A 23,504-nucleotide genomic window follows, 5' to 3' on the forward strand; every position below is an offset into this window, starting at 1 on the left:
GTAGCAAGGTGGTGAGGGGTTCCATAACTAGGTTAAACAAAGTTGGGGATAGGGAGGATCCTTGTGGGATGCCTAGCGATACAGGTAATGGCGAAGACATCAAGTTGTTACTCTTGAATTTCTGCGATCTGTTGTGTAGAAAGGAAGTGAACCACTTGAGCACAGTTCCAGATATACCCATTCTTGTGTTTAATAGATCCAGTAAGTTCTCATGTTTGACGGTGTCGAATGCAGAAGAGAGATCAAGAAGGATAAGGAGGCAGGTATCGTTTTGATCTAGGATTTGAAGGGCGTCATCAATTATGTGAGTCATAGCAGTTTCTGTACTGTGATCTGCTCTGAAGCCTGATTGATGAGGGTTGAGTAGATCAAACTGATTAATGTGTTTAGTCAATTGTATTTGTGCGCATTTTTCCAACAATTTGGCAAGAGTCGGAATATTGTTAATGGGACGGTAATTATTTAGATCAGAGGGGTCGGCTGTAGGTTTCTTTAGTAGAGGTGTGACTTGACCAACTTTGAGGGAGTCGGGGATGGTCCCTTGTTGAAGTGAACTGTTGATAATTTTAGTCCAGAGTGGGAGGAGCGACGGGGTAAGGTCTATGTGGAATGGGTTCACTTGACACATTGTATGATGTTCTCAACAGGGTCACATGCAGGGGCATCATTTAGGGCTTGCCAGAGTTCGCAGCTGCGACTCCTGCATTGCCCCTTGTGACCCCTGACACTGCTTGTGCGACCCCTGGCTTCAGAGGTAGTAAAATCAGTGCCAAGGAGACAGAGGCAGCTCGCCCTTATGAGAGTTGTCCTCCACCTTCGTTTTCTGCCAATTATTTATTCCATTAACAGTGAATAACCTGTCATAAGTCCTTGTTGTAGATCCTGGTGTGCCATGTTTTATTATACTAATAGTATTATAGGTAACAGGCGTTGCAGGAGTAAGAATGAACAGCAGGGATACTAGAAGAGTGTTCTTCAGAAGAGTAAGGTACAAACAGAAGCATTACTAAAAGAGTGCCATGAAGGAGTAGTTAAGAGGCGAAGGGGTAGAACAGTGACCCGCAGGAGGAGGCACAAGAAGAAGGGGTACCAGAAGAGTGCCCTGCAGGAGGAGGTACAGCCAGAAGGGGGGGGCTAGAAGGTGCCCTGCAGGAGGAGGTATGGGCAGAAGGGGTACTAGAGGAGTGCGTGTAAGTGGACGCCGTCTAGGAATCGAGATCACAGCTGCACCAGGAAGAACAAAGAACTGTGAGCACCTCTTGTGCAGTTATGGATTTTTGAAGGATCTGCTTGTGTGAAGCTCCCACCAGTTACTGAATTAATTTATCCCAGAATGGGGTGAGCTGGTGGAGTGAAGAGGCTGAGATGGGAGACCCTCTATTAACGTTTAAAGAAGAAACAGGTATGAGCAAAGGATTTGGAATATTGGACTTTTTATGACAAGTTGTCTATGATCCACATGCGACGTGGCTAAGTTCATGTCAGTATAAGGACGCAAACGCACTGTTTAGAGGGTGACGCCAGGTTCACAGCTGGCAAATGGAAAGTGTCCTCATCAGAGATAGAGAATAACTCTAAGAGAGAATATAAACTATTAAAGAAATAATTGTGAAGCACTTTCAGATCAATATTTACAACTGTGAAATCTGTGTGCGTTGTAGTGATTTATTGATTCACAGCAAATGATAACACCTTGATGACCACTCTCAAAGGACCAGCATTTGTGATGAAATACTCTGTGACATCAGAGCTTTTAAGAAGAGCTGCACATAAGACTGCTATAGTAATTCATGACCATCAATGATGTAAATGGTGTTTTAAGTTCAATAGGATTCGGAATGTGTCAAAAAAAAACATCTTTCTAGTAAACATTGATTTTTTTATATATAACAAGAATATATTGTTTCTATTTACATGTTTCTCTGAAATTCTACCATCTTTGAAGGTACTGCGCCCCACATCTGTGTATTGTCTATTCATGGGGTCTTCAACCTTTTCTGTAATAAGAGCCACTTATGATCAAAGAAACGCCCCCGAGATACTATTATTTGTGTTGTAATAGTGACCATGTCAGACAAGATTACAATTAGTAGTCGTCCCGTGCATGATTACCAGCAATTTGGAATGCCTCTGAATGACTAATACATGACGGCCACAGGTGCAATGCCCCGGCCCATGGTAATAATATTAATAATACGTCTCTCCAAAGCTGCATGAGTAATACATGACGGCCATAGGTGCATGATTTATCACTCAATATACAGCTTTAAATACATTTTAGAAATCAATTTTTCCTCAAAAGATCAGTTCATGAGTTCTGAAACTAAATACATATTAATCTCAAATACAGGCTTCAGAATTTTAGTACATATTTATTAATTCAACCAAGCAAAAACATCTAATTTTGAAGCTTGGGCTACACACAAGAGCAACTTGCAGGTATCTGGAGAGATACCAGTAGCTCACAAGCTCCTCGTTGGAGAAGCCTGGTCTACTGCAATCAGAAGTCAGTAGAGTTACTGCCTTAGTGGGTGGTAGCAAGCAGGGGACCACTATCATCAGATAACCCAAATGCATAGGACCCTTTGAAGGTCATCAATAGATCATGGGCCATCGTCCTTGATTACAAAAAAGGTTTATCAACATGTCAGGAGTCACTTTCCTGTAATTACAAGAGAGGTTACTCCATAAGGTCACGGGAGAGCATCCTAAAATGAGTCGTGAGGTCATATCAACTGGTCCGGGTCCATCATTCTAGCAGGGGGCAAGAGTGGTCCTCTCTTGTAAGAAGGATGAGCCTCCCCTGGACTGTGGGTCTAACTGGTTCCATTTCATTTCTCAACACGGACACAAAACTATGGGCCAAACTTTATCTACATTGGTGGTGGTGGGCTTGATTCCCAAATTGGTCAACAGGGGAAACATAGGTTTACGATCTATCATTTTCCTAGAAGCAGAAATGACATTTGAGCATGTGTGTAGACTAACTGGTGAATTACATGTGTGTACGAACCAGAGAGGGGTGCTCTCTGTCACCCTCAGAGGGATGCTCTCTTTCACTCTTGGAGGGAGGCTCTCTGTCACCCTCAGAGGGATGCTCTCTGTCCTCCTCCGAGGAATGCTCTCTGTCCCCCTCTGAGGAATGCTCTCTGTCCCCATCCGAGGGATGCTCTCTGTCCCCATCCGAGGGATGCTCTCTGTCAACCTTGGATGGATGTCCTGGATAAACTCTGTTACCATCATCTAGTGCCCTTTACATGGAGCTACTTCTTGGGAAGCTTCTTGGTTGTAAACTAATCAAACTATTTGAGCAGAGCATCACTGTTAAAGTGACAGCGTATGACCACAATAAGGAGATTTATACCTCTAAGCCCACCCAAAGCCATATTGTTAAGGAATTTGGTTGCCGTTCAGGGTGTCAAGATAATACAGTCATAAATCAAATTTCTTTTGCTGGCGGGCAGCAAGTTGCGGATTCATTTTGCACACTCTGTAATATAACCTAGGGTTACCCGTCATATTAAATTGTCACTATTCTTCAAACTAAAGAGTTTTCTGTGGCAATCTCTATCTTTATCTAGGGTGACAAAAAAACAGTGAGCTGCCATTACCTATTCCAGATTCCTAGTTATATAGCTGTTCACCCTAACAATCGCTTTGGTGACCACCTACATCAGGAGAAAAGTAACTGCATTAGAACAGAAATGTTTTCAAATTTCTTAGAAAAGGAGAAATTTGGTTTCTTTCCAATTCTCTAAGGTGTTGTCTCTCATTAAGCTTTCCATTTCTATCACATAATTTAACACATTTTTCTCCTTGGTGTTCATATATTATTTACTGTCACTGGAATTGCTTGGTGTTTTGCATTCTCCCTAATAGATAAAATACATAAATAATTTGGATATAGATGTGTTATTAACTTGTGTATCACGCTGTAAACGGTCACTGTACATTTCAGAGTCTGTATATTGAGTTGGGCTCATAGCATCAAGTGGGACAATGTAAATTATCCATGTCTGTATATTGTGTGCGGCTCTCAGACTGCATGGGGTCACTGTGCATTCACCCAGCCAGGAGATCATATGTGTTCCACTCATACATTTAATAATGCACACAAAATATGAATATTTTACTTCCTTCTTCTGTTTTATTTCCCAAACAGTATCTCACCTCCAGGAGTTTCCACGCCGGCGCCTCAGACTTCTTTTCTATCTCTGTTATCAGGGCCTTGAGAGAGGTGATTTGATTGGACAGTTTGGTTATATTTGCATTTTCTATCATGGTCATTTTCTTCTCCATCTCCTCCAGTCTTCTGTTCAGTGCTTGCTCGTTTTCTTTTAGAAGCTGCTGCAGCTTTTCAAATTCAGATTCAATTTTATTCTTCTCAGCTCTTAGCTTGTTCTGTCAGAAGCAAAGAAAAGTTGTTTAGATATTAAAAAGCATTCTACAAGCCGTCTTTAGAGTCAGAGTCCAGTAGGAGGGTGGAGGGGTTGATAGTTCCTTCAAAAATTAGACCACTAATGTGATTTTCCTAATTTCGAAACTGCAATCTCTTAATACCTTTCCTTCTACAGTCTTCCATCCTTCTCACATTCCAGCCCTCCCCCGTCCCTCAGACATCTCATGTACTGTAGAGAGGTCAGAATATGTGCAGCTGCAGAGAAGCCTGATCCATGGAGAGAGTGCAAGGAAGAAAACCCACTGCAGGCAGAGACGCTCGATCCATGGAGCGAGTGCAAGGAAGAAAACCCACCCCAGGCAGAGATGCCCGATCAATAGAGCAAGTGCAAGGAAGAGAACCCACTGCAGGCAGAGACGCTCGATCCATGGAGCGAGTGCAAGGAAGAGAATCCACTGCAGGCAGAATCGCTCGATCCATGCAGCGAGTGCAAGGAAGAGAACCCACTGCAGGCAGGGACGCTCGATTAATGGAGCGAGTGCAAGGAAGAGAATCCACTGCAGGCAGAGATGCTCAATCCATGGAGCGAGTGCAAGAAAGAGAACCTACTGGGGGCAGGGACACTCGATCCATGGAGCAAGTGCAAGGAAGAGAACCTCCTCAGGCAGATACAGTCAAACACCCAGAGACAGGCTGAAGTCAAAAGATGATGTAAAAGAAGTGGTGCCATGATGTTTCAGCCCTTTGGGAAGGAAGACACTAGATTTGGGGAGTGCGGACTGCCCCTGTCCTGCTAGCACAATGGATGTGTTTGCCCGTTCAAAATCATAAATAATGTATGTGCATTCTGTTACAAAATGCAGAATTACCAGATAAATCAATGTTTCTGAAGGTAATTCAGCGATTTATGTAGAAGATGAGTTAGGAGACTGGTTAGACATCTTGTCCTATTCTAAGATAAGAGGCTGTGAGTTATCAGGTGAGGTATGGCACACTGTGGCTTAGAGCAGGAGCCTGTGTGTTATCAGGTGAGGCACGCCTCGTCCCAGTAGGAATAGGAGGGTTTCAGCAGTGGAGAGAGGTGTGTTTCTCTTGCGTCATCAAAAATGACTAGAGTCAGACATTTTGTGGAGTCGGATATGTCTCCACTGCTCGTAGGGGGTTGTGCTACTGTACGTGTCACTAGTATACAGGTAGAAGGTTGTGCTCCTGTGATGTGACACCAGTCCTGGTAGTGTTGTGCTCTTGTAGTGTGTCACTGGTACTGGCAGAGGGTTGCACTTATTTATTTATTTATTTATTTTTGAGATTTATACAGCACGTACAATTGCCCGTAGGCGTCTCGGCGCTAGAAACTGTGAAACGTATTCCCAAAGTTAGGCCGGTAACTTATTCTTGATCAAACAGCCAGGTTTTTATCCTTCTGCGAAAATGCATCAGGGATGGGCTGTCTTTGATGGAAACTGGCAGGGAATTCCATAATCTGGGAGCTGCCACGAGGAAGCGTCTATCGCCCCAGTTGACTGTTTTTGTTCGTGGTATTTGTAGGATTTTAAGGTTATTAGATCGGAGCGATCTTATCGAGGACTGGTATCTGAGTTGAGATTTCAGGAAATGTGGACCACAGTTGTGCAATGCTTTATAGAGTATGCACAGCGCTTTAAACTTGATCCTGTTTCGAATCTTAAGCCAATGCAAGTCCCTTATAGTATCAGAGATTGGTGAGAACTTTGGGACTCCAGACAGGAGACGGGCTGCAGCATTCTGGATGGTCTGCATTTTGTTGGTCACTCTTGCTTGGGCGTTGGTGAATAAGCTGTTACAATAGTCAACAGATGACAACACGAGAGCGCTTACCAGCGTCTTACCTGCTGAGGTTGGTAGAAACGGCATGATTTTCTTGATCAGCCTGAGTTTATGATGGGCTGTTGCTGCTATTTTATTTGAGTGGGCCATGAAATTTAGTTTATCGCCAAAAATCACCCCCAGGTTTCTGACGGTGATGGCTGGTGTAGGTGGTGTTCCGAGCGTAGGGGGCCACCAGGTGTTTGACCATCCGGGGGAGAGGTGTCCAAATATGACGACCTCCGTTTTTTCAGCATTTAGCTTTAGGCAGTTGGAGTTCTTAGCTCTCTCCTTTGAAGAGGGTTGTGTCCTTGTATCACCAGTGTTAATAAGGAATGTGTTCCTGTGTTGTGCAAAACTGTAATGTTATAGCTCCCTGAAGCCCAGAACAGTACCTGTTTGGTGACCTGGAAAGGCATGCCAAGCGGGCCCTCATAACCGAGATGACACTACTTCTCTTGTCCTGGGTTGGCCACCTAAAGAGTTGGTGGCAGCGTACCAAGCTTTGCGGGACATTAGTTATGACCAGACCTCTTTCCTGTGTCCGATGAGAGTACAGTCTACTGTACTGCTATGGTGTGAGCCCCAGACCCTTGAACTAACCTTCCGTGTGCATGCCCAGTACATGTACGTACGGTGGATGTGCAGCACATGTGTGGTAATAGGAATCTCCAGGCCCAACTCATGAGCTCGCACACTGTCGCACACACACTGCAGACATAACCTAAACCTCATGTCGCTAAGTACGCATACACACCCGATCATGATCAGACCTGGGCACAAGATAGATAATCGTCAAATATGAATGGTAAATTACGGACAGTTGTTTTTGTTAATGTTAACAATGTTTATGGTGATGTATTTGCACAATTAATATGATCTTGAGTTCCCGATGAGACATAGACAACGAACCACAATTCTATAGTATGTGTAATGCTGTATTATATCCTTGTACCCCATCAATGTTCTATGTATACCTGTATGAAAGATATTATACACACTCACTATGGTCAAGGATCTATCTACAAACCTCTGAAAAATCAATAAATAATATTAAAAAATAAAACTGTGCACTAGTTATCCTGGGACATTCCAGTCAGCTATGGCCTATCCCTGTGAGAGGTCTAATGAAGGCATAAAAAATGACACGTCAAACTATTGACGATTAATGAGACTGTTGCAGGAAATCGTTGCAGTGAGGATTGAGCAGAACACAGAATGCCCAAGGTCAGTGGCTGATGCTGAGCCGTGCCCATGTAATTTTTAGATTTAGAAATGCATATGTCCTGAACAAGGGAATGTACATGTCCCGAAAACGTGTTAAGATTACAGGGCATTTGGTTAGGAAGAACTATTCTTGGGCTAAAACTCATCTAAACAATGTTGGAGCTTCCATGCTCCCTTTATCACTTAGATGAACTCTGTTGGGTGTTCTGTGGTTCAATGATGTATATACAATACTGTAACATGATTACATTGCTAAAACCTTTGTCCGATTTTAGCCCCAATATCCAGGTGCAATGACTCCGGTCAGTATATTTATCTGGTGAGGAACATAACCCAGTCTGTAGTGTGACTCATCAGCGCCTGTGTCTTGAACTTTAAGAGGCCACACAAAGACATGGGCACAGATATATACAGAGACAAAGCACTCACTGCAGCCACTCACCCTCATGCTTTTATATTGTTCCTCTTCCTTGACTTTAGACTCCAGAAAATATCCCTCCTGTTTCTTCAGGACAAGCAGCCACTCTTGAAGTTTCACCTGTAGGGATGAGAGTGCAAGAAATAAGTGGATATGTAGAGTGTGGTCTTAATTAGAAAAGAAGACACTACAGTGCCTGCCACAAGTGCTCAGACTGTACGTACCAGCCACACATTAGTATTGCTAGCACCAGCCACACATATCAGGATTGTGAGCACCAGCCCCAAGTATCACAAACAATGATGTCCCTTTTTTGCACCGGTTCTTCCCAAGAAAGATCAGAATCCCTGGTCCATGGGAACAAGCTTCATCACTGGCATTTACTGTGACTTGACATTGTGCCCACTTTATGCCTAAAGCATGGAAACAGATAGACTTGACACTAAAGAAGAAACGTTGTCCCAGAGACATTATCAAAAATTCCAAAACAACACAGAACCAAGTGGAAATATCAAAGCAAACACGTCTTATAAGGGCAATAACCGTGTATGGAGCCCTGACACAGACACACTCCAAGTAGTCGACAACACCCTCCTCCTCAACGACTAGAACGACCCCTGACCTCCTGGACCTCTCTGCAGCCTTCGCCAAAGGCAACCAGCTGGCCCTGATCAATGCACAAAAAACATGATGGGATTCTAAGACACTCATGAAAATGGTTCACATCCCTCCTCTCAGAGTGCCACCAGTTCATGCAAATAGGTTTCACAAGATCACCAACATTCCCCGTCTCCAGCAGAGTATCCCAGGGCTCCATCCTTTCTCTCATCATCTTTAACCTCTACAAGGGATCTCTGGATCCATCCTCACAGACAGCAGCATCAAGATCCATCAGTATGCAGATGATGCCCAACTCTACCTTAAATATCCTCACCCAATGACATCCTCAAATCTGCCCTGATCTCAGCCAGTCTTGGATGTCAACTAATGTATTAAAGTCAAACCCCACAAAGACTGAACTCTTCCTGTTTGCCACCGTCTGAGAACAGCCACAGACTTAAGCCTGGGTCTCCAACGTAACCCATCGGTCTTCAAGCAACACAATGAATGAATGACAAAGAACGACAAGAAAGCTTGATTCCAATGTCCTCTCTTGAAGAAGTTGTTTCTACTGGAAGATGACTTCAGAACAAAAGTACAAGACCTCTCCCATGGGGGTGGGGACAAGTCCCTGGTCAATGGTCTCCCCAACACCACCCTAGCACCCCTGAAAGGCAGCATACATGACGGAAAGAACCCAGCGCCAGACCAGAGAGTTGGCCCAGCAAGCAGGTAAAGTGCACAGTGCAGAATATATTGATTTTTAAAAGCCTCAAGGAGATCACACAATGAAAATGAGCTTAAACGCGTTCCCACTGGCTGCCCAGAAAAGTCCACTCTGTATTAGTATCAAAAAGGCTGATGAGGAGGTTGGGGGGCTTGTCCTGATCACCCAGAGCCAAGGTTAGTGTTCTGCAATTTGAGGTGAGGATGATGAAGACTCTGAGCTTCCCCAGGCCAGGAGCCTGTGATCGCAGCCCAGCCCGACGGTCATTCATCCTGTGAGGGGTCCCCAAAGCCAGCGAGCTTCAAGCAGCCAAAGCTACAGGAGATCTTCACTCTGTGTCCAGTGACGATGTAAGTCTGGAGCCCGGACCCTGCACTTCCCTGTGTGTCTGATGAACCCTGCACTGCTGGGGAGTCATCTGCACAGATGCCATCGTGACCCCGTGCGCTTCACAGTGCATTGCTGCAGCCCTTCTTCTGCACCTTCTGCCGCGTCTGATGACCACCTCAGCTCCTGTGCTACACCCTGCTTTGCTGCACCTCTTCTGCTGTGTTCCATGATCATGTGAGCCCGTGTGTCACACACTGTATTGTCTCATCAAGTCTTCTGACACCGACAACTCACACTGCACTGCCACATGGAATCCTTTGAGTATAGTGCAAGGTCCCAAAATACCCACACACATCCCTTCTGATCCTCTGCAGCTGCCTCTGTGGCTCACAGTGTACAGCCTGTGATCTCAGCGCTCTGACAGACACACTTTGTGCTCTTTTGCAGGTTCTCATAAAGCCCTCATGGAGTGTATTCACTTACAATCTGTAAACACCCCTTGTATTTTTCAGCAGCCTTCTCGGACACAAAACACCCCTAAATATACATATTATTTACAACAAGGGGTGGTGATGGACAGAGTCTCTGAATTAAGCAGAGTACTCTCACCCAGTCAAGAGATCAGGGCTAGATCCAACACCGTTTTTTAGCTCATTGCACCATCCCAGTTTCAGAACCTGGCTGTATGCAAATTAGTCTGTCCCTGGCCCAGTGCATCATGGGAACAGGGCAGACCAGACTACAAAACCAATTCTTACACTGGGAAGGAAACAAGCTTCCGGGGACCGGTTTCTGGCATTACAGCCGTCTTCGGCCCGGCTTGCTTGAATCCTGATGGTGCAATGAGCAAGGGACTCACATCTGAGTATACCCTTCCACGCTTAGGGTGGACAAAATTATTTACAACAAGGGGTGGTGATGGAAAGAGTCTCTGAATTAAGCAGAGTACTCTCACCCAGTCAAGAGATCAGGGCTAGATCCAACACCGTTTTTTAGCTCATTGCACCATCCCAGTTTCAGAACCTGGCTGTATGCAAATTAGTCTGTCCCTGGCCCAGTGCATCATGGGAACAGGGCAGACCAGACTACAAAAGCCAATTCTTACACTGGGAAGGAAACAAGCTTCCGGGGACCGGTTTCTGGCATTACAGCCGTCTTCGGCCCGGCTTGCTTGAATCCTGATGGTGCTAAGAGCAAGGGACTCACATCTGAGTATACCCTTCCACGCTTAGGGTGGACAAAATTATTTACAACAAGGAGTGGTGATGGACAGAGTCTCTGAATTAAGCAGAGTACTCTCACCCAGTCAAGAGATCAGGACTAGATCCAACACCGTTTTTTAGCTCATTGCACCATCCCAGTTTCAGAACCTGGCTGTATGCAAATTAGTCTGTCCCTGGCCCAGTGCATCGTGGGAACAGGGCAGACCAGACTACAAAAGCCAATTCTTACACTGGGAAGGAAACAAGCTTCCGGGGACCGGTTTCTGGCATTACAGCCGTCTTCGGCCCGGATTGCTTGAATCCTGATGGTGCAATGAGCAAGGGACTCACATCTGAGTATACCCTTCCACGCTTAGGGTGGACAAAATTATTTACAACAAGGGGTGGTGATGGACAGAGTCTCTGAATTAAGCAGAGTACTCTCACCCAGTCAAGAGATCAGGGCTAGATCCAACACCGTTTTTTAGCTCATTGCACCATCCCAGTTTCAGAACCTGGCTGTATGCAAATTAGTCTGTCCCTGGCCCAGTGCATCATGGGAACAGGGCAGACCAGACTACAAAAGCCAATTCTTACACTGGGAAGGAAACAAGCTCTGTCCCTCACCACCCCTTGTTGTAAATAATTTTGTCCACCCTAAGCGTGGAAGGGTATACTCAGACATGAGTCCCTTGCTCATTGCACCATCAGGATTCAAGCAAGCCGGGCCGAAGACGGCTGTAATGCCAGAAACCGGTCCCCGGAAGCTTGTTTCCTTCCCAGTGTAAGAATTGGCTTTTGTAGTTTGGTTTGCCCTGTTCCCATCATGCACTGGGACAGGAACAGACTAATTTGCATACAGCCAGGTTCTGAAACTGGGATGGTGCAGTGAGCTAAAAAAACGGTGTTGGATCTAGCCCTGATCGCTTGACTGGGTGAGAGTATTCTGCTTAATTCAGAGACTCTGTCCCTCACCACCCCTTGTTGTAAATAATTGTGTCCACCCTAAGCGTGGAAGGGTATACTCAGACATGAGTCCCTTGCTCATTGCACCATCAGGATTCAAGCAAGCCGGGCCGAAGACGGCTGTAATGCCAGAAACCGGTCCCCGGAAGCTTGTTTCCTTCCCAGTGTAAGAATTGGCTTTTGTAGTTTGGTTTGCCCTGTTCCCATCATGCACTGGGACAGGAACAGACTAATTTGCATACAGCCAGGTTCTGAAACTGGGATGGTGCAGTGAGCTAAAAAACGGTGTTGGATCTAGCCCTGATTGCTTGACTGGGTGAGAGTATTCTGCTTAATTCAGAGACTCTGTCCCTCACCACCCTTGTTGTAAATAATTTTGTCCACCCTAAGCGTGGAAGGGTATACTCAGACATGAGTCCCTTGCTCATTGCACCATCAGGATTCAAGCAAGCCGGGCCGAAGACGGCTGTAATGCCAGAAACCGGTCCCCGGAAGCTTGTTTCCTTCCCAGTGTAAGAATTGGCTTTTGTAGTTTGGTTTGCCCTGTTCCCATCATGCACTGGGACAGGAACAGACTAATTTGCATACAGCCAGGTTCTGAAACTGGGATGGTGCAGTGAGCTAAAAAACGGTGTTGGATCTAGCCCTGATCGCTTGACTGGGTGAGAGTATTCTGCTTAATTCAGAGACTCTGTCCCTCACCACCCCTTGTTGTAAATAATTTTGTCCACCCTAAGCGTGGAAGGGTATACTCAGACATGAGTCCCTTGCTCATTGCACCATCAGGATTCAAGCAAGCCGGGCCGAAGACGGCTGTAATTCCAGAAACCGGTCCCCGGAAGCTTGTTTCCTTCTCAGTGTAAGAATTGGCTTTTGTAGTTTGGTTTGCCCTGTTCCCATCATGCACTGGGACAGGAACAGACTAATTTGCATACAGCCAGGTTCTGAAACTGGGATGGTGCAGTGAGCTAAAAAACGGTGTTGGATCTAGCCCTGATCGCTTGACTGGGTGAGAGTATTCTGCTTAATTCAGAGACTCTGTCCCTCACCACCCCTTGCCCTAAATATACATGGCATCCTCTTAAAGAATTAACAAGTGTATTCACTTGTGAATCGTGAACCTCCACAAACATACCTTGTGCTCCTCTGCAGCTTTTTCTTTTTAGATCTCGCTATAGCCATTGCGTTAGCAATGCCTTGTGAGAGTATAGTAAGGGCTCCCAAAAATACTCCCAAAGTCTGCAGGTGGATCGGGCACAGTACATGTGCGCCGGGCGCGCGCACCATTTGTCCACCTGCAGACTTTGGGAGGAGTTTTGCGGCCACTTTGATGTTCCCAGCCAGCTCACGCGCACGCGCGCCTCTGCTGCCATATGGACACGCATTCAGATTACCATACTTCAGGACACCCCCTCAAATCCCCCTTATGCTCTGCGTCCCAGACACACACACAGCCGCACCCATGTACTTCACAGCTCTTTACAACAGAATTGACTTTGTAACTTTTTTATTACTCATTGTTTAAGCACCTACATCTCCACTCGACATATGCTCCCTCGCCAATGTCCCTGCCACCCTTCCTTTGATCTACGCTTTTCTTTTAACTTTCGGCGTGAGTTCTCACAGGCTCCTCTCTGCCCCCTTCCTTTAATGACCCTCCCCCAGCAAAGAGCGCGCATCGCTTGTTGTTTGTGTCACCAGCATCCTTTTCCCATTCTTCTGGACTGCACTCATTTTGGGTGGCGTGTGGTGTGTACCTCTTTACTGAAGATTGCCTCCTGTTCCTCCGCCTGCAGCATGTTGTTTGCACCTCACTCATCCTGAAAGTAATGTCCCCCCTTTTCTCTTACATGTGTCCTAGCCCACTCTCCTGTTGTATGTGGCTTGCTCCCTATCCTGGAACTCTTGACCAGCATCCTCTCCCGGAGTACGAGATGTGCACACTTCTGTTGCATGCGCCCTGCAGCCCTCTTTCTCGTACATGTGGATGCTCCCGTCTGGCGGTGGCAGAGAGAGGGGGCAGCGCTGACAGGCCGCAGCTTCCTAGCTTTTTTAAAGTGCCGCATAACCGGTTTCTAAACCCAAACAATCCTTGATAACAACTGACGGAGCAACCGTCAGCTCTGTTGTGTAAACACAACTATTGTTGCGTGAAGGGGCCAGGCCCCTCTGAACGTTGGGCACCACCACACCCACCACCACCGCATCCACCACCAACCGCGTCCACCACGTCCACCACCACCACCACCATGATCACCACCAAATCCACCACCACACCCACCACCACGTCCACCAACACCACATCCACAATCACCACCACCTTCACCACCACTACATCCACCACCACTACGTCCACCACCACTACGTCCACCACCACTACGTCCACCACCACTACGTCCACCACCACCACGTCCACCACCACCACGTCCACCACTACCACCACCACCACACCCACCTCCACCACTACCATGTCCATCACCACATCCACCACCACGTCCACGACAACCACCACCACGTCCACCACATCCACCTCCACTACGTCCACCACCACGTTCATCACCACCACGTCCACCACCACCACCACAGTATCCTCCACCACAGCATCCACCACCACAGCATCCACCACCACAGCATCCACCACCACCATGTCCACCACCACACCCACCACCACGTCCACCACCACCACGTCCACAATCACCACCTCCACCACCAGCACCACCACCACCACATGCACCACAACTACATCCACCACCACTACGTCCACCACCACCATGTCCACCTCCACCACCACCACACCCACCTCCACTACCACTACCACCCACCACCATGTCCACCACCACTACCACCACATCCACCACCACCACATCCACCACTACCACATCCACCACCACCACGTCCACATCCACCACCACCACATCCATCACCACTACCATGTCCACCACCACCACCATGTCCACCACCACCACGTCCACCAACACCACGTCCACCAACACCACGTCCACCACCTCCATGTCCACCTCCACCACCACCACACCCACCTCCACCACCACCACATCCACCACCCACCACCACCATGTCCACCACCACAACCACCACCAACACATCCACGACCACCACCACCACTTCCACCACCACCACATCCACCACCACTATGTCCACCACCACCATGTCCACCACCACCACCACGTCCACCACCACCACACCCACCACCACCACGTCCACCACCACACCCACTACCACCACCACACCCACCACCACTACCACCACTACCACATCCACCACCACCACATCCACCACCACCACCACGTCCACTACGTCCACCATCGCCACGCCCACCACCACCACGTCCACCACTACCACGTCCACCACCACCACGTCCACCACCACCATGTCCACCACCACGAGGCCACCTCACTCTATCTATCTATCGCCCTCACTCTATCTGTCGCCCTCACTCTATCTGTCGCCCTCACTCTATCTGTCGCCCTCACTCTATCCATCTATCGCCCTCACTCTATCTATCCATCTATCGCCCTCACTCTATCTATTCATCTATCGCCCTCGCTCTATCTATCGCCGTCACCTTATCCATCTATCGCCCTCACCCTATCCATCGACCTCACTCTATCCATCTATCGCCCTTACCCACCACCTCCACCACCAGCACCACCACCACCACATGCACCACAACTACATCCACCACCACTACGTCCACCACCACCATGTCCACCTCCACCACCACCACACCCACCTCCACCACCACCACATCCACCACCCACCACCACCATGTCCACCACCACAACCACCACCAACACATCCACGACCACCACCACCACTTCCACCACCACCACATCCACCACCACTATGTCCACCACCACCATGTCCACCACCACCACCACGTCCACCACCACCACACCCACCACCACCACGTCCACCACCACACCCACTACCACCACCACACGCACCACCACTACCACCACTACCACATCCACCACCACCACATCCACCACCACCACCACGTCCACCATCGCCACGCCCACCACCACCACGTCCACCACTACCACGTCCACCACCACCACGTCCACCACCACCATGTCCACCACCACGAGGCCACCTCACTCTATCTATCTATCGCCCTCACTCTATCTGTCGCCCTCACTCTATCTGTCGCCCTCACTCTATCTGTCGCCCTCACTCTATCTGTCGCCCTCACTCTATCCATCTATCGCCCTCACTCTATCTATCCATCTATCGCCCTCACTCTATCTATTCATCTATCGCCCTCGCTCTATCTATCGCCCTCACCCTATCCATCTATCGCCCTCACCCTATCCATCGACCTCACTCTATCCATCTATCGCCCTTACCCTATCCATCTATCGCCCTCGCTCTATCCATCTATCGCTCTCACCCTATCCATCTATCGCCCTCACCCTATCCATCTATCGCCCTCACCCTATCCATCTATCGCCCTCACTCTGTCCATCTATCGCCCTCACCCTATCCATCTATCGCCCTCACCCTATCCATCTATCGCCCTCACCCTATCCATCTATCGCCCTCACCCTATCCATCTATCGCCCTCACTCTATCCATCTATCGCCCTCACTCTATCCATCTATCACCCTCAGTCTATCTATCACTCTATCTATCGCCCTCACTCTATCTATTGCCCTCACTCTATCTATTGCCCTCTATCTATCGCCCTCACTCCATCTATCGCCCTCACTCTAACGCCCTCTATCTATCGCCCTCACTCCATCTATCGCCCTCACTCTATCTATCGCCCTCACTCTATCTATCGCCCTCACACTATCGCCCTCACACTATAGCCCTCACACTATCTATCGACCTCACTCTATCGCCCTCACTCTATCTATTGCCCTCACTCTATCTATTGCCCTCTATCTATCGCCCTCACTCTATCCATCTATCGCCCTCACCCTATCCATCTAACGCCCTCACCCTATCCATCTATCGCCCTCACCCTATCCATCTATCGCCCTCACTCTATCCATCTATCGCCCTCACTCTATCCATCTATCACCCTCAGTCTATCTATCACTCTATCTATCGCCCTCACTCTATCTATCACTCTATCTATCGCCCTCACTCTATCTATTGCCCTCACTCTATCTATTGCCCTCTATCTATCGCCCTCACTCCATCTATCGCCCTCACTCTAACGCCCTCTATCTATCGCCCTCACTCCATCTACCGCCCTCACTCTATCTATCGCCCTCACTCTATCTATCGCCCTCACACTATCGCCCTCACACTATCTATCGCCCTCACTCTATCTATTGCCCTCACTATCGCCCTCACTCTATCTATCGCCCTCACTCTATCCATCGCCCTCACTCTATCCATCGCCCTCACTCTATCCTTCGCCCTCACTCTATCCTTCGCCCTCACTCTATCCTTCGCCCTCACTCTATCTATCGCCCTCAGTCTATCTATCGCCCTCAGTCTATCTATCGCCCTCAGTCTATCTATCGCCCTCACACTATCTATCGCCCTCACACTATCGCCTCCACACTATCGCCCTCACACTATCTATCTTCCTCACTCTATCGCCCTCACTCTATCCATCTATCGCCCTCACCCTATCCATCTATCGCCCTCACCATATCCATCTATCGCCCTCACCCTATCCATCTATCGCCCTCACTCTATCCATCTATCGCCCTCACCTTATCCATCGATCGCCCTCACCCTATCCATCTATCGCCCTCACTCTATCCATATCGCCCTCAATCTATCCATCTATCGCCCTCACTCTATCTATTGCCCTCACACTATCGCCCTCACTCTATCTATAGCCCTCACACTATCGCCCTCACACTATCTATCGCCCTCACTCTATCTATTGCCCTCACTATCGCCCTCACTCTATCTATCGCCCTCACTCTATCCATCGCCCTCACTCTATCCATCGCCCTCACTCTATCCTTCGCCCTCACTCTATCCTTCGCCCTCACTCTATCCTTCGCCCTCACTCTATCTATCGCCCTCAGTCTATCTATCGCCCTCAGTCTATCTATCGCCCTCAGTCTATCTATCGCCCTCACACTATCTATCGCCCTCACACTATCGCCTCCACACTATCGCCCTCACACTATCTATCTTCCTCACTCTATCGCCCTCACTCTATCCATCTATCGCCCTCACCCTATCCATCTATCGCCCTCACCATATCCATCTATCGCCCTCACCCTATCCATCTATCGCCCTCACTCTATCCATCTATCGCCCTCACCTTATCCATCGATCGCCCTCACCCTATCCATCTATCGCCCTCACTCTATCCATATCGCCCTCAATCTATCCATCTATCGCCCTCACTCTATCTATTGCCCTCACACTATCGCCCTCACTCTATCTATAGCCCTCACACTATCGCCCTCACACTATCTATCGCCCTCACTCTATCTATTGCCCTCACTATCGCCCTCACTCTATCTATCGCCCTCACTCTATCCATCGCCCTCACTCTATCCATCGCCCTCACTCTATCCTTCGCCCTCACTCTATCCTTCGCCCTCACTCTATCCTTCGCCCTCACTCTATCTATCGCCCTCAGTCTATCTATCGCCCTCAGTCTATCTATCGCCCTCAGTCTATCTATCGCCCTCACACTATCTATCGCCCTCACACTATCGCCTCCACACTATCGCCCTCACACTATCTATCTTCCTCACTCTATCGCCCTCACTCTATCGCCCTCACTCTATCGCCCTAACTCTATCGCCCTCACTCTATCGCCCTCACTCTATCGCCCTCACTCTATCGCCCTCACTCTATCCATCTATTGCCCTCACTCTATCCATCTATCGCCCTCACTCGATTCATCTATCGCCCTCACTCGATTCATCTATCGCCCTCACTCGATCCATCTATCGCCCTCACTCTATCCATCTATCGCCCTCACTCGATCCATCTATCGCCCTCACTCTATCCATCTATCGGCCTCACTCTATCCATCTATCGCCCTCACTCTATCCATCTATCGCCCTCACTCTATGTATCTATCGCCCTCACTCTATCGCCCTCACTCTATCACCCTCACTCTATCACCCTCACTCTATCGCCCTCACTCTATCGCCCTCACTCTATGGCCCTCACTCTATCGCCCTCACTCTATCTATTGCCCTAGCTCTATCTATTGCCCTCGCTCTATCTATTGCCCTCGCTCTATCTATTGCCCTCGCTCTATCTATCGCCCTCACTCTATCTATCGCCCTCACTCTATCGATCGCCCTAACTCTATCACCCTCCATCTATCTATAGCCCTCCCTCTATCTATCTATCGCCCTCCCACCCTCTATCTATCTATCGACCTCCCTCCCTCTATCGCCCTCCCTCTATCTATCTATCGCCCTCCCTCCCTCTATCTATCGCCCTCCCTCCCTCTGTCTATCGCCCTCCCTTCCTCTATCTATCTATCACACTAACTCTATCGCACCACCACAGCATTACTCAGGGGCACCACAACATCACTATGCGCTACCACAGCATCACTGAACGCCACAGCATCACTTGTCGCCACCACAACATCACTCAGCACCACCCCAGCATCAATCTGTGCATCCATTCAACAACAACTGGTTCAAATATGTTCTCTCAATGTTTGAAGCTTTATTACAAATGTCACAATAAGATGTTATTATTTCACTTCTGTTCTTCGATTTTGGTCACAATAAAATACACGAAACATAATCTTCACAAAAGTTACTTACAAAAGTTTAAGCTATTGCCATTATAAATTACAATAGCTTTTATTTAACTATTAATTATTTAAAAAAAATAAAAGCCATTGTTATTTGTAATATCAATACATCTAAGTCACGTAAATACAACACATATTGCATTACAAATGCTATAGGTGTCACATTTACGAAAGTTAAAACTATTGGCATTGTAAATGACAAAGCTATTAATTTCGCTATTTTCAAAACCAACACATAAATAAACAAGCATTTACAATGCAATAGGTCTCCCAGCTTTAAAGTTTGAGCTATTGGCATTGTACATTACAATGTGTTACATTAATTTGTTATCAAACTCTGAATTGTTGTATAAAGATGAGTTGCAAACTGTCAAATGTTGCTGAATAGTAAGCAATGTTGTGAATAATATTGTTTGCTAGTCATCCTTGGGTACCAGAGTACTTCACTTGAGGCAGCTCACTACTCTGCACTCACTACTCTGCACTCACTACTCACTACTCTGCACTCACTACTCTGCACTCACTACTCTGCACTCACTACTCTGCACTCACTACTCTGCACTCACTACTCTGCACTCACTACTCTGCACTCACTACTCCGCACTCACTACTCCGCACTCACTACTCCGCACTCACTACTCTGCACTCACTACTTTGCTCTCACTATTCACTACTTTGCACTCACTACTCACTACTTTGCACTCACTACTCACTACTCTGCACTCACTACTCACTACGCTGCACTCACTACTCACTACTTTGCACTCACTACTCTGCACTCACTACTCTGCACTCACTACTCTGCACTCACTACTCACTACTCTGCACTCACTACTCTGCACTCACTACTCACTACTCTGCACTCACTACTCACTACTCTGCACTCACTACTCTGCATTCACTACTCTGCACTCACTACTCTGCACTCACTACTTTGCTCTCACTATTCACTACTTTGCACTCACTACTCACTACTTTGCACTCACTACTCACTACTCTGCACTCACTACTCACTACGCTGCACTCACTACTCACTACGCTGCACTCACTACTCACTACTTTGCACTCACTACTCTGCACTCACTACTCTGCACTCACTACTCTGCACTCACTACTCTGCACTCACTACTCTGCACTCACTACTCTGCACTCACTACTCTGCATCACTACTCACTACTCTGCACTCACTACTCACTACTCTGCACTCACTACTCTGCATTCACTACTCTGCACTCACTACTCACTACTCTGCACTCACTACTCAATACTCTGCACTCACTACTCTGCACTCACTACCATAATAACAGAGCATTGGATGAAGAGGGCTGGCCGGAATAAATATATATAATATATCTCAAGGTAGTAAAGTCAGCTGCACTTGGCTAACGCCAGACCTAAAATGTATAGTAGTAAGTCAGTACGCAGCGCCTTTGCAACAAACAGCTGGACATCTCAAACTGCACTGACATGTATCACATTTTTTTGCATAACAATTGCTGATTCCCAATCCAAAAATAAATATCACATGCTTTATATAGCTCGGTGCAATAGGGAAAAACAGGAGCCTTTGTGTGACAAAGTACTTTAAAAGAATCAATGCAACCCTATGAAAGGAAAGAAAAATTGACTTTCATTTAGAGACTGTTAAGAGATGAAAGCTTTGCTCCCAATTTCGGAGAGCTCTCTTGTTGCACAGTTTAAGTACAAAAAGGCGCCAGAAATGTAACACCTATTTTAACATCTACTGATAATTGAAGTGCAGACAGTACTTGACCCTTTCCGGGTGTGTATGGTTCCTTGTCAGATCTTGGTCCTGCCCGTCCCACCCAAAGGCAGGGTCATGCCAGTTCGCAGGAGACCGGCTGGGTGCCAAGCTCTGACAACCACCCAGTACAATAGTATTTGCCAGATCCTTGATCCGGATACACAGCCTGCTTGAGCTATATAAAAAACGCAGAGGGCGTTTCAAGCAAACGAAAATACGAACAGTTAACAGGAAAACATCTTCAGTACTATGCAGCAGTCAAATTCCTAGACGAAGTGCAGAAAGCCCAGTTGTATGCAGCCTGACAATTAATTGAAAACCGGGTCCCTCCAGTCCGTCCTTTTGCTCCTTCACATCTTTAGCGACAAGGCCACTATGCTTGCCACACTCTACAGACATGCGCTTGGGCATTTATTGTACAAAAGAATACACTCCTCACAAATGGGGATTCGGACTGACCGAAAGGCCTATCCAGTCAGCCAATTTAATCCAGTCTGTCGATGCCATACAAACGAGCGATCTGTACATTTGCCACAGAGGCATTCAAAAAGTGTACCATGATTGGTACGTTAAAGTCACTCTCATAGTACATGCGACTGAAAAAACAAAACGGGAGGATTACCTATGGTCAAATAAAGTTTCAGCAGCCTAACTAATGTGCTCTTCAGAACCTCCTGAAAGCCGTTAAACTAAAGTCAATACTGAAAGTGAATGGAAAGGTATTCAAAAGTTTGCCACCTTTAAAACTAGAGTCGACGAGAACCCAACAACCAGGGGGTATAAACATGGACAACACTTGACACCGACTTGAATTCTCTAAACGACGTTTTTTTTAATCATATGTCAGTAAAAAGCACATACCTTTGATTACTCAAAACAGCACAGTCGGCCTGATAACACAGATCATATCTGGACAAAATGGAACATGGCATGGGGTGCGCAGAAGGAAGCACAGAGAGAAGCGGAGAGTGGGAAGAATGGGGGTTAAAACTAAGTAAGAAGCGAGGATGTTAGATGAGGCAAGAGTAGGTAGAATAAGAAAGCTACACATTAAGGTAAATAAATGTGGGCTATACATGTAGGTCACGGAAAAAGTAAAGGAAAATAGGGTGATGAGAAGAGTGAATTGGTGGGAGACGAGGCAGGAAGAGACCCAGTGGGACGAGGATCAATAAAATGAGCAACACCGAAGAGAGCATGGAGTGGGGAAGCCCACCAGAAGGTAGTAGTAATGACCATATATATAAAACGGGAAAACTGCGATCCAGTCTGAGTTCAGAGATGGCAGGGGGAGAGGATAGACACCTAGCAAGATCGGAGGAAGTGGGAGGGGAAAGGGAGGTGCCGTGCAGAGAGAGGAAGAGGAGGTGCAAGAAGAGGCAACGATAGGCAGAGGTAGGCAATAAATGAAAAAAAACACTCACTGAAAGTCTGCTTTCGATTCTGCGACTGTCCGCAAACCCAAAACAACGACCTCCTCCTCCCCCGAGGGCACGTCACCACGCACGAGTACAAAAACAAGACGTGCGCGCAAAACGAAACCTATGGTGGGGCGGGACTTCCGTTTTGTGAAGCCCGCGCCCACGGAGTGCCTGGAGGAGCAGTGGTGACGCGGGGCATGGGAGAGCCCCGCGGTCGGTCGGTCGGAGGCTGCAACAGAACGTAGTGCCGGTGAGCGGGGAAGGGGGGGATGCCTGTATGTGTGCGTGTATGTGTGCGTGTGTGTGTGTCTGTGTGTGCAACGGCGGGGGGGGGGGATGTCTCTCCGTGCGTGTATGTGTGCGTGTTTGCGCATGCGTGCAGGGGGAGGTGTGCCTGGGTATGCTTGCGCTTCCCAGGAGACAGCCACGGCGAGCGCGTTCGCGCGCGCGTGGCCTGCGCCGATCGCCTTTTGCGAAATGCGCGCGGCAGGTGCTGTCTCCTGGGAAGCAGAGTCAGCAACAATAGATCTCCTGGCGGACACAGCGCTGACGCGCTGTTAAACGCCAGGAGACCTAAAAAGGTGTCATTTACAATACCAATAGCTCAAACTTTCCTAATGCGAGACCTATTGCATTGCAAATGCTTGCTTGGAACTTACAGTGTCTTCACTTGTGAATCGTGAACACCCACATACACTTCTTGCACAGACTTCTCTTTGGGTCCACGGGTGCATTATGATCCATAAACATCCACACACATACCCTGTTCTCTTCTGCAGCCTCCTCAATGGTATACACAGGTAGGGGGACCAGATGACTTCATGCCACCGGGACACAACTTTTTCCATTTCAGGGCTTTTGATTTAACGTATCAG

The 23,504-nt window shown here is 47.7% G+C and overlaps 1 protein-coding gene across 1 annotated transcript in view; it reads right to left on the reverse strand.

Annotated features, from left to right (window-relative positions):
• LOC144754155 (E3 ubiquitin-protein ligase TRIM39-like) overlaps positions 1 to 23,504 on the reverse strand; it is a 96,837-nt gene that overhangs the window by 67,248 nt on the left and 6,085 nt on the right. Inside the window, exons 2-3 of the mRNA XM_078641737.1 lie at positions 7,914 to 8,009; positions 4,171 to 4,401 (exon numbers count right to left, since the gene is read on the reverse strand). Of these exons, the coding sequence (XP_078497863.1) occupies positions 4,171 to 4,401; positions 7,914 to 8,009 (327 nt within the window). The remainder of the gene's footprint in view (positions 1 to 4,170; positions 4,402 to 7,913; positions 8,010 to 23,504) is intronic.

Source organism: Lissotriton helveticus, chromosome 5_1 (assembly GCF_964261635.1).
Source record: "Lissotriton helveticus chromosome 5_1, aLisHel1.1, whole genome shotgun sequence".
Classification (NCBI taxonomy): domain Eukaryota; kingdom Metazoa; phylum Chordata; class Amphibia; order Caudata; family Salamandridae; genus Lissotriton; species Lissotriton helveticus.